At 41.5% G+C, this 12,401-nt stretch overlaps 1 protein-coding gene across 1 annotated transcript in view; it reads left to right on the top strand.

Moving 5' to 3' along the window:
- Nucleotides 1-12,401, top strand: part of POLR1A (RNA polymerase I subunit A) — a 74,522-nt gene that overhangs the window by 730 nt on the left and 61,391 nt on the right. The window contains exons 2-6 of the mRNA XM_049651820.1: nucleotides 2,155-2,359; nucleotides 3,479-3,628; nucleotides 6,357-6,464; nucleotides 7,494-7,579; nucleotides 7,700-7,803. Coding sequence (XP_049507777.1) covers nucleotides 2,155-2,359; nucleotides 3,479-3,628; nucleotides 6,357-6,464; nucleotides 7,494-7,579; nucleotides 7,700-7,803 — 653 coding nt within the window. The remainder of the gene's footprint in view (nucleotides 1-2,154; nucleotides 2,360-3,478; nucleotides 3,629-6,356; nucleotides 6,465-7,493; nucleotides 7,580-7,699; nucleotides 7,804-12,401) is intronic.

Here is a 12,401-nt window from a genome sequence, read left to right as displayed (position 1 = left end):
TTTTAGGTTCTTTTATTTCTGTGACAAGGAGAATGACTTCTAATGGATACAGGGTTTGTTTTACTACGGATGAAAATGTTCTAAATAGACTAATGGTGATGATTGTACAACTCTGTAGATAAGCTAAAAACCACTGAGCGTACAGTTGAAGAGTTGTGTAGTATGTGAGCTATATCTCGAGGAAACTGTTAAAGAATTTTTCAAACTTTAATGTGAGGGGCGCCAGGGTGGTTCAATTGGTTGAGCCTCCAATTTTGGCTTGGGTCATGATCTCTCAGTTCTTGAGTTCGGCCCACTGTTGGGCTTTGTGCTGACAGCTGGGAGCCTGGAGTCTTCTTTGAATTCTGTGTGTCCCTCTCTCTTTCTGACCGTCCCCTGCTCACGCTGTGTCTCTTTCTCTCTTTCAAAAAAAAATTTTTTTTTAATTTAAAAAAAAACTTTAATGTGAAAAATGACAAAAAGCAAATTATAAACTGAGAAAAATATTTGCCACCATTATAGTAAAAGATTAAGGTCCTCATGTGTAAGGAGCTCGTGACAATAATGAAACCATTAAGATTTTAATTAAAAGTAAAGGACTAAAGCAGTTTAAAAGAAATATTGTAATAAAAAATTAAAATGGAGCACCTGGGTGGCTCGGCTGGTTAAGCATCTGACTCTTGGTTTCTGCTCAGGTCATGATCTCATGGTTCATGGGTTCAAGCCCTGAGTTGGGCTCCACAGTGTGGATCCTGTTTGGGATTCTCTCTCCCTCTATGCCCCTCCCCTGCTCGTGCTCTCTCTGTCTCAAAGTAAACGTATAAACTTTAATGTATGGTGGAGTAGCATTTTTTCACCTGAAATTTGGAAAGTTTTTTTTTTTTTTTTTTTTTTAAGTAGATTCCACGCCCAATGTGGGCCTTGAATTCAGGACCCTGCGATCAGGAGTTCATGGTCTGCTGACTGAGCCAGCCAAGTGCTCCTGGAAAGATTAAGTGCTAAGATTCAGTGCTAGTTAAGACTGGCAATCTACGATTAACCCACCTTTTCTAGAATGCAAGGTAGCAGAATATATCAGTAGTTTCAAACATTTTGTACCCTTTGATTCAGGGATTCCAGTTCACTGAGGAAATAATTATATTCCTAGGACATGATTAGAAGTTTGAAGTATCCTGTGTAAATCTTTATGCAGATAGGTTTTGTAAGCCTACTTACGATAGAGCTTGGTTAAATGAATTATTAATTGCTACATAATGAAAGATTTTATAGCCCTTAAGAATTATGTTTCCAAAGAATTTTATTGACCTAAAAAATACTCATTTAATGCTAAATAATAACAGTGTTTTTTGTTTTTTAGGTTGTGAGATTTGGATAACTGTCTTTATTTCCAAAGTCAAAAAAAATTTGTAAAGCAAACTTGGCATGAATGTACTTTGGTAAAAGTAGTTAAGAGTTCTGTGGGAGCCCCCTTTAAACCAAACACAAAATACGGTGATGAAACTTTTAGTGAACTTAGTATAACTTTTAGGCTGAGTTAAGTGAACTTTTAGTATAACTTAGGTTATACTTCTCAAGGGTCTGCATATTTGTGTTTAATTTCAATTTACTACTTCTGCATATGGGAATTATGGGGTTATCTTCTCTTTACTGAACTATGTGGGCTTTGGAGTTAGTTGTGGTCAATATCCTGCCTCTTTCCTCCGTGCCCCCCCCCCCCATCCTGGCTGTGTCACCTGGATTAAATCACCTAACTGTTCTGAGCTGCAGTTTCCTCCTCTGAAAAATGCATATAGCGATGCTCATCTCACAGGGATGAAGTCAGACTAAATGCTGCTTGTAAAGCATTTAGCATGTGGTAGGCACTTAACTACTTTCTGTAAATACTCCCCATTGTACTAGTGCAAGATTTGCACTAAATCTGTTTTTTACATATTTTACCACTCTTACCTATTCAGCACGTAGTTATTGAGCACATGCAGCGTGCAGGCTCTGTGCTAAGTGCTGAGCTACAGTGGTGAGCAAGGCATACACAGATTCTGCCCTCTGAAGCTGTCAGCATGTCTGAGGAAATAAACGTGGAATCATCATTTAGCTATGAAGTGCCAAAAAAAAAAAAAAAAACATTTGAGAAGTTGGGTAACCTTCATTTTCCCTTGGTCTTTTTTATTTCCTTAGGAAATTAAGCGTTAAGTCCATTACGAACCCTCGTTACCTGGACAGCCTGGGAAACCCATCAGTGAACGGCCTGTACGATTTAGCTTTGGGCCCTGCGGATTCCAAAGAGGTGTGCTCCACCTGTGTGCAGGACTTCAACAGCTGCCCTGGCCACCTGGGCCACATTGAGCTTCCACTTACAGTGTATAACCCTCTCCTCTTTGATGTACGTTCTGCCCTGGGCTGCCCTGTACACGTGGGTCTCAGAGCTGCTGGTGGGATTTGTGAGTGGCACTCCTGGCCTCACAAGAGGTGCCTAAAGAGGTTAGCTCCAGACACAGAGTTAAAGTGCTTTTTACCATGAGATTTAAAACCTTAAGGTGCCAAATCCAGTAAATTCAACTTGGCTTGTAGCCCTAACTAAATGAATTTCAGTTTGATTCCAGTTGAAAAGAGCCATAGCCTGGCTCTGTTCACATAGGAGGAGAAAGCATTTGAATTCATCCCCTACACTTTGTTTCAGGGGCTTCATGCCCTTCAGAAATCCAGGCAGAATCTCCCTGGCAGTAGGAAAACTTTGGAGTTCTCCAGGCCTCCCTGAGCTCTTCTGATGGATTTGTAAGCTCTTGCTTGGTTGCAAGATGAGCAAAGCCCAGATGACCAGACAGTGAGTTAAGAATGAAGCTCTTGTCTAGAGTCCTATTTGTGTATTTTCAGCTTTTTTATGTCAGTTAGCCTAGCCTCCAGGATTTGTTTCAAACTCTACAGATGACAGTATACGTGGTTTTTTTTTTTTGGTCTGTTAGTTGTATTGAGGAAAGAGAATCGTCTTAGTTAAATGCAGTATTTAGTTAAATGCCAAATATTTAACTAAACTTCTATTAACTAAACTATTAAATATTTTATTTATTTTTTTAAAGATTTTATTTTTAAGTAATCTCTACACCCAACATGGGGCTTGAACTCTCATCCCCAAGATTGAGAGTCGCATGCTCCACATACTGAGCCAGCAAGGCATCCTGCAAATATTAAATATTTTAAGTTAAATATTTAAATACTGAAATTAGAATTTGGTACTTAGTTAAATAATATGAAGGTAGCTCTCTAACTCAGACCCAAACTAAATTTCAACTTTTAAGGAATTAAAATGAAACCATGAAACAAGAAATAGAGGGGAATATTTATGTAGTTCATAGGGCCACAGAGGCCTTTCCAGGTACATTAGGTGAAGTGGAATTCTCAAAGGAGTAAACTGGCTACCTAACAAAAACTTTAAGTACGTTGAATATTACCTTGACGAACTGTGTCTCTAATTATCCTGCTTCTTCTTATTCCCTCTCTTCAGAAACTCTACCTGCTGCTCCGGGGCTCCTGTTTAAACTGTCACATGCTGACCTGCCCCCGGGCTGTGATTCACCTCTTAGTCTGCCAGCTGCGAGTTCTGGAAGTCGGGGCCCTACAAGCAGTCTACGAGCTTGAGAGAATTCTGAACAGGGTAGGTGGGGTGGTGGCAGTCAGGCAAGCCGAAGCAGTTCAGAGCATAGCTGTTTGTGTGTTGTCCCTGAGATTCGTCATCATAAGTCACCAGAACGTTTGATCTCTACGTCTTCTCACTAGATACCAACAGCTCAGCGTGAAAACATGAAGCCGTGAGAGAAATTGATGAAATGTTCATGAAAACAACATCTTAATACCACTTTAGCCATCAGTGAGTTTCATTTCTGGACCTTGGAGCCAGTGGAGGCTTATGCATTGCTTTGGATTATTATGTTTCTTTGGTCTGTTTTAATGTAGGATGTTTTAATGTGGAAAATTGTTTTTCATGGTATTGACTTTTTTTGAAGACTTCAGACCCATTGTCTTGTAGGATTTCTTACTCTCTGGATTTGTCTGACTTTTTCCTTACTAGATTCACATTTTGGTGAGAATACAACCTATACCATATGGGGATGCTTCGTGTCATTTCAGGAGGCACATACTGTCAGGTTGTTTTATTATTGGTAATGCTGAGTCTGATTACTTGGATAACAGGGGGACCACCAAATCTATCACAGAGACATTTTTCTCTTCATTAGAAAAACATCCTTCAGATTTTCTGATGCTATTATAAGTATCTTATGTAAAATTCATTTTCTGTCTCTAGATCAAAATATTACTGATTTTTTTTTTTTTTTTTATGAAACCACCTGGCAGAAGTGTATCATTCTTAATGATTTACCTATAAATTCTTGTTGGTTTTCAACATAAGCCTATCATCTGGGAATCTTGGCAGTTTTGTTTCTTTCTAGTCCTTACATGTTCTATTTCTTTTTCTTTATTTTGGTGGCTAGGAGCCATACTGCTGTGTTGAAGGGATAGCAGCCATCCTTGTTTCTTGTCACAAGGGAAACCTTTTACCTTTCCTTTCCACTTCCCTTTCCTGAATAATTCAGTCTTAAAGACGTTAGGTGGGCAGAGCTTCTACACAGAGCTGTGGCCTTATGTCAGAGCCCAAGCTTGATGAGACAGGCATTCAAGGGGAGAACATACCTGCATGTGTGGGCAGCCCGACATGGAATATCAGAGGTCACATACGGTGAGGAAGATGTCTATTTAAGGATAAAAGCTCAGCATAGTATGCAAGTGTGCAAGTCAAGTCAGAAGGTACCCATCCTGGATGGCCCAGTGAGGGATGTGAGCACCTACATAGGATGAGGAGGGTTCCACAAGGAGGGGGGCTTAGAGTGGGGTGCGGGGTGCAACCCCAAGTCGAGTGAGAGCCATACATGGGAGGGGTGGCAGCCTTGTTGGGAGGGTTTACATACAGGGAGGGAGATTGATCCAGTAAGTACATATTTTAAGGATAAGGTAGGCCAGACTTCATACTATTAGAGAAGGGAGTTACAGATACATGAAAGAGAAAAAGCCCAGAATTAATTCTGTGGTATTGGACTGGAATTGGAAGTTTGATTTGATTCAGTACATAACGCATACATGTGTACACGTAAGCACACATGACTTCCAGGGAACAAAGCCAAAAAAGTTAATCCAAAGTCACATATGTCCTAGAGAGAGGATTTTCCTAAAACTTTACTCAGAGTGCTATTTTTTCTAGATATTTGTCCATTTCATCGAAAATTTCAGATCTGTTGGCATAAAATTATTCATGATGATTACTATCTTAAAATTTTTTCTTTAGTAAACTATACACACAGAAATGCATTAATCACACAGTCTAACAAATAGTTACAAAGTACCATCACCCATATAGTCACCTTCATTGTCAAGTTACTGTCCAAGTCCCCAGAAACCTCATCTCTTTCCTCTGTCCTTGTGTGCTTGTTTTTGAAAGGTTTTTCTTTTTCTTCGTCTTTTTTTTCTTTTCTTTTTTTTTTAGTAATTAGAAAATTATTGGTGGGAATAATTTGAAGCCTAGGCTAGGACTGCCTTTCTCCAGAGAGGATGCCTATTGCTTCTGCCATGTGCACAGTGGCCTGGGACCATCATAGGCCTCAAAGCTGAAGGCTCCCTAGGCTGCCCAGACATTTGGAATCCAGGCTGCAGTATTATATCAGGCCCAGTCTGGTTCCTAAGGGTGTAACCCTTTGGGTTCCCAGCTTCCTGTGTTTGTGTGGTGGAATTCTGTCCTTGAACTAACTCCAGGCTTTGATTTCTGTCCTCTTCATCCTTTGAGGCCTTCAGAATAAGAAGTTCAAAATGAGTGAGTTGGAAAATGTTCCCAAGGTTAGGACTGCCGTGTTGTACAGCTCCAGGGAGCATCACAGAAGTGTGTCATTGTCTTCCACAGGGGGACACAACTGCACTGAGAGCCACCCTGGAGCTGGGCAGTGCCGCAGCCCTGCACCAGAGCAAACATGGCCCTGTGCTGTGCGACCTGTTAGATTCCTGGCTTTGCTTCAGTCTGGCAGGCTCCTCACTGTCCTCTCAGGTTTTCAGAGCTTTAAATTTTTTTGGAGTATCGTGTCCTATCTTGGTTCTTTTCAGTTTTCGGTTTGTCTGAATGACCTAGCCTACATTCTCAGAGCCGGATATTCTTTGATTTTTTTATTATTTACTTATTTTAACAGCAGTGTTGCCTTACTGTTTTGTAAATACAACACGGTGTGAAATTTCCTTCCCTTCTCTTCAGCTAAACTCTCCCACCCTGGGAGAGGCTGGCCCCATGATGCTGCAATCAGACGCTTGCTTATTTCAATAGTATGGTTTTCCGCTTTGTTTTTCAGTTTCTAGAAGAAAACGCTGATCCTACTGCCTTCGAAATTCAAGAAGAGTTAGAACAATATACAACCCATATTGTACAGAACAATCTGTTGGGATCCCATGGTGCACATGTGAGTTACCTATCTCTCTTTTCCTATAACACTTGGTCTTTGGTATAATTATCATAGTTCCCTCTGCGCTGTAATTTGTATATACTTTTTGCTTCTCAGAGCAGACCTGGATTTGAATCCCAGCTCTGCCTCTTAGAGGCCTGTGACATTGTAAGTTACATTGCTGTCCCTGAGCCTCTGTGTACTCTTGTTTAATGCCTGCCTGCAGGAGTAATGAGAGGATTAGATGAAATTAGGTGATTTAGGTACAATGTCCAGCAAGGTTGTGAAATACTGTCTCATTTTGAGAGTGGTGTCTGTGTTCTTCTTTCTCTCTCTCAAACACTAAACTGTTGCTACCTCCTCACCCACCCCCTGCCCCTACAGGACCTGGGTAAGTATTAATTTGTTCAACAGTTGAACGAATGGCATAGGTAATCAACCTGTACTAATCTTTGAAGTACTAATCTTAGAATCTAGCTCACCTTATGCCCAAATTTCACACCTGAGATTCTGAATAATTGGTCTGGGGCAGAATCCTAGCGAAGTTACAGAAGCTCCCAGGAAAAAGTTTCATTTGCAGCCAGGCTCAGTCCCCTTTATGTAGCTTAACTGTGGATGTGCCTTTCTTAGGGCCCTGATGTCCATCTGAGGGAGGCAGCAGGGGTGGTATACTAGCTGCATGCAGAGAGGTTTGTTTTAAATTAACTGGCATTTATTGAGGACTTACTGTATTCCATGGCTCCTCCCCCCCTCTTCATGATCTCTTAGTAACAGCTTGGTGAGGTAGTCCGTCTTAATCCCACGTATGGATGAGGACATTTAAGCCTTAAAGAAGTCACTCAGTAATTGGTAGAGTTTGGCTATATTAGGGTTCTGTGGAAAATGTTTAAGAGGGTAGCTTACTCCTTTTTTAAAAAAAGGTAAGAATCATAAAATGAGTATGTGCTGTAGTGAAATGAAATAGTAAAATGAATCTAGTAAATGAATGAATGAATGAATGTAGTAAAATGAAATCGTACTGCAACGTTTTTTGCCCTTTCTCAACAGGTGAAAAATGTTTGTGAGAGCAGGAGCAAACTCATTGCTTCCTTCTGGAAGGCACACATGAGTGCTAAGCGATGTCCCCACTGCAAGTGAGTACTGGGCTCTTGTCTCTCCCTTTCCCCAGAAGCCTCTGGCCAGTCACTCACAGCTGTTACTCAGTGTCTTGTTGAGGTTTTTCTCTCCTCAATCACAACCGTTCTCATACATAGGACTGGACGGTCAGTTGTCCGAAAGGAGCACAACAGCAAACTGACCATCACATATCCAGCCATGGTGCACAGGAAAGCTGACCAGAAGGACACAGAGCCCCTGGGTAAGCAGGCTGGGCCCTGGGAGGTCCTTGGACACGTTTCACATGTGGCCATCAGGTGTGTCTCAAACTTTGGGAATACCTGCTCGTTACCACGTGTTTCTCACCTGCGTGTTTGTGGTGGGCCAGCAGAGGTGCTGTCCAGGCCTCTTAATGGTTGGAGGGGACCCTGGTTAGTGCTCATCCCTCGCCTCTCATGCAGAACTGACAGGCTGACCTACATTATGAGCCAGTGCCCCATGGGCTGAATGAGGTTGTCTTGCCTCGGGCAGTCATTTTTCTGGAAGATTTTTGAGGAAGAAGGAATCCACTTGGCAGATATTTAGAATCATTTTATTGTCAAAGAAGTGTAGATTTATTTTGAAGTAAAGTGTAAAAAATGTAGGTGAGTTTTACAGGAAAACTGAGCATTCACAGAACATTAATGCCTCCTACAGGCTGCTTCTGGCTGTGTACTCAGATTCTTGGAGTAGAGTGTCTCCTATTCAGCTCTGATCTGCCATTGGGGTACTTGGGAAAACATTTGAGAGACTAGTACTTCTACTGTTAACGTTGTTTATATAGAAAAATCTTACTTGAGCATAGTTGACGCAATGTTGCATTACTTTCAAATGTTAACTAGTGCTTTGATAAATTTATACATTATGCCATGTTCATGGCAAGTATAGCTACCGTCTGTCCCTATACAACGCTGTTACAGTATCATTGGCTGTATTCCCTATGTGTGCTGTCCCTTTTATTACTGTGACTAAACTCATTCCGTAATTGGAAACCTGTATCCTCTTCACCTATTTTGCTCAACCCGCCCCTCCCTTTTGGTAACCATCAGTTCTCCATATTTACAGTTCTGGTACTTCCTGTTTATTCATTTTTGTCTAGATGCCACCTATAAGTAGAAACATATGGTATTTACCTTCCTCAATCTGACTTATTTCACTTAGCCTAATACCCTCTCGGTCTGTTCATGTTGTTGCAAATGGTTCGATCTCGTCCTTTTTATGGCTGCATGATATTCCATTGTATATGTCTTCATCCCATCTTCCTTATCCATTCATGTATAGATGGATACTTCGGTTACTGTTGTATCTTGGCTATTGTAAATGATGTAGTAAACATGGGGGTGAATATATCTTTTCAAATTTTCTTTTCTTTTTTTTGGTTAAATACCTGATAGTGGAATTACTGAGTCACATGGTATTTTTGTTTTTATTTTTTATTTTTTGAGAGAGGGAGAGAGTGCACACAAGTCTGCCTGCTTGCAAGCAAGGGAGGGACAGAGGAAGAGGGAGGGAGAGAGTCTTAAGCAAGCTCCACGCTCAGCACAGAGCCTGACACGGGGCTCAATCTCACAACCGTGCAGTCGTGATCTGAGCTGAAATCAAAAGTCAACCAACTGAACCACCGAAGCGCCTGATATTTTTATTTTTAATTTTTAAAGGAACCTCCATGCTCTTTACCACAGTGATTATAACAATTTACATTTCCACCACCAGTGTACAAGGGTTCTTTTTTCTCTACATCCTTGCCAATACTTGTTATTTCTTGTCTTTTTGTTTTAGCCATTCTGACAGATGTGAGGTGATAGCTCATTTGTGCTTTCAATTTGCATTTCCCTGATGAGTGATGTTAAGCATCTTTTATGTATCTGTGGTATCTGTATGTCTTCTGGGGTTTTTTGTAGCCACAGGATTGTTTAAATGTGTTTTTTGTTTTATCTTTTGAGGTGGTGAAGATTAGATAAGATCTTCCATTTTAAGAACCAAGACCAGTGCTTGCCCCCTGTAGTCCTATAGTTTGTGCTTGATAGATGTTAACTGCTCATTTTTGTGATGCAATCAGTGTGCCTGGATGGAAAAAGCATAACCTGTGACTGATACTCTGCTATTTATGCTGAGTGGCTTAGAGAAGGTCACTTCCTGGAGCTTTGTTTTCAACTCTATACATGGCAATAACAAAACTTCTTGCCCACAGTTGAGATTTCATGAGTGAAAGTCCATAGCATATTGTTACTAAACCTTATTCCAGAGCTCAAGAACATGGACTAGGCAGGGGAATAAGTTCTGTTCTTAGAGATGCATAATCTTTTACATTGAGGACTCTCTGGCAAGGCTTGGAGTAAATAACTATCTTGTCCATTTGGCTGCCATAACAAAAATATCATAGACTGGGTGGCATATAAACAATAAACGTTTATTTTTCACGAGTTTTGAGGCTAGGAAGTCCAAGATTTTGGTGCTGGCAAATTTGGTGACTGGTGAGGGCCTGTTTCCTCATTGACAGCTGCCTTCTCTCTGTAGCCTCACATGGCAGAAAGGGCCAAGGGAGCTTTCTGGGGTCTTTTCATAAGGTCACCAATCCCAGGCGCCTGGGTGGCTGTCGTTAAGCATCTGACTTCAACTCAGGTCATGAGTTCAAGTCCCACATGGGGTGAGCTCAGGCCCTGCTTTGGGTGAGGACAAGCCCCAGGTGAGCCCCACTTCTCTCTCTCTCTCTCTCTCCCTCCCTCTGTCTCTCTCTCTCTCTCTGTCTCTCCCCACCTCCCTTGTGGGATTCTCGCTCGCTCTCTGCCCTCACTTACGCCCTCTCTCTCTCTAAAAAAAAAAATGGCACCAATCCCAATCATGAGAATTCTGCTTTCATGACCTAATCACCTCCCAAAAGCTCCATCTCCAATACCATCATATGGGAGCAATTAGGATTTTAACACATGAGACTTGAGAGGACACGGTTTTTATCTGTGTCCTTTTATTTTAGGCTAATTTTAGGCTTAAGGAAGAGTTGCAAAGATAGTATAGAGAGTTCCTGTGTACTCTTTTTAAAAAAAAAATTTTTTTTTAATGTTTATTTTTGAGAGAGAGAGTGTGAGCGGGGGAGGGGCAGAGAGATGGAAACACAGAATCTGAAGCAGGATCCAGGCTCTGACCTATCAGCACAGAGCCCAATATAGGGCTCGAACTCACGAGCTGTGAGATCATGACCTGAGCTGAAGTCGTCTGCCCAGCCGACTGAGCCACCTAGGTGCCCCTCCTGTGTACTCTTTATTCAGTGTGCCCTAATGTAACATCTCAGATCACCGGGGTATACTTGTCCAAACCAAGAAAGTAACATTGGTACACTACTATTAACTGAACTACAGACTTAATTTGCATGTCTCCAGTTTTTCCAGTAACGTCCTTTTTATGTTCCAGGATCAAATCCAAGGTACCACACTGCATTTAGAAAGCCTGTTTAATTTTGTTTAATGGTTAACAGTTAACCACAAAGGTGGATTTTCCTATCTTTTCTATAAACAGCCCTTGAAACCATTTTTAAGGTTGGGAATTGCTGTTCTAGCCCTTAGGACGCGTTAGAAAATGTTCATAGATTAAAAATGAAAATAGTCGGCATTCCAGAAGATAACTGTTTCTTGGGATCAAATGTCTAGCAGTTAAGGAGCCTTCCACTGCCGTTACCAAATGCATTCTTCTGAAGTAATCTTTCACTGCGGCTATGAGAATATGGTGGTGCCTCCTAAAATTCTATGCATTAGAAACAAGTTGACTGTAGTTTTCAGTGGTTCCAGGATTGGGATTTCAGTACGTAGCAAACATTTACTTGTTGGGCACACAGCCTCATGCCAAAGACCATGCCTATGGCTGAGCACAGTGCCAAGGTGGAGACCACGTACCCTCTGCTCTCAGAGAAGGCTGCAGGTGACACAGGTCAGTAACTTCCAGGGAGCAGGTGATACGGAAGCAGGTGAGCATTCCGAACAAGGGTTCCTGGCCAAAGGGAACCATCCTGTGAGACCTGTGCCTCTATGGTTGCTATGTAGTAATGATCCCATGAAGAGCACCATAAGCTTGTAAAATTCTGCTTATGCTCCTGAATGCTCCTCAAGCCCCACGATGCACATTAGCATTTTAAAATGAGAATCCTTACAGCCAAGACACTCCATGATCCAGTCTTCCCCGAGTTACTTGACCTTCCAACCCCTTTGTCACATAGCAGCCCTTACAGCTGAGGGAAACCCATGGTAGGGATGTTCTGAAACCCCATCCAGACAGAAATCATTTTGTACAAGTGTCATGTTAGGATGGTCCAGCCCATGTGAGGAGATAAGATCCCACAGATTTCTTCTGACTCTAAGATCCTCTGAACGAGCAACCCTAGTTCTAGTCAGCCTTCCCAGCAATGAAACTGCAGTGGAGTGTGTCATGTACTGGTAGCTACTGGGACAGGAACTGGGGAGTACTGCCAAGTTCAACTGATCTTCCTCAGCCCTTCAAACCTGTTTAGTAGGAGAGGAAGTTCAGATAGTCATTTTCAGAAATGCCCACAAATTGTTTAGCTTAATGGAATCTGTGTTTTCCCACTGAATATACATAGCTTTCTAATGCTGTGGTTACCCCTGAAGGTCAAAAGCTCTCTTCATTGCACACCCACACTTCCCTTCAGTTGCATTAATTGATTGAAATGTTTTGCTGTTATAGGAATCAAAATTTTAAATGTGTGGACTCCTCGACCTAGCAGTTCCACTTTCACGACTTTCTTTTAAGAATTAGACATACCCACAGTATTAAATAGTTTAAAATAGGAAATGGCTTAAATGCCTATTAAGA

This window comes from Panthera uncia, assembly GCF_023721935.1.
Source record: "Panthera uncia isolate 11264 chromosome A3 unlocalized genomic scaffold, Puncia_PCG_1.0 HiC_scaffold_12, whole genome shotgun sequence".
NCBI classification, from domain to species: Eukaryota; Metazoa; Chordata; class Mammalia; order Carnivora; family Felidae; genus Panthera; species Panthera uncia.
The sequence above is the reverse complement of the archived record's forward strand: the minus strand, read 5'-3'. Positions and strand labels throughout refer to the sequence as shown.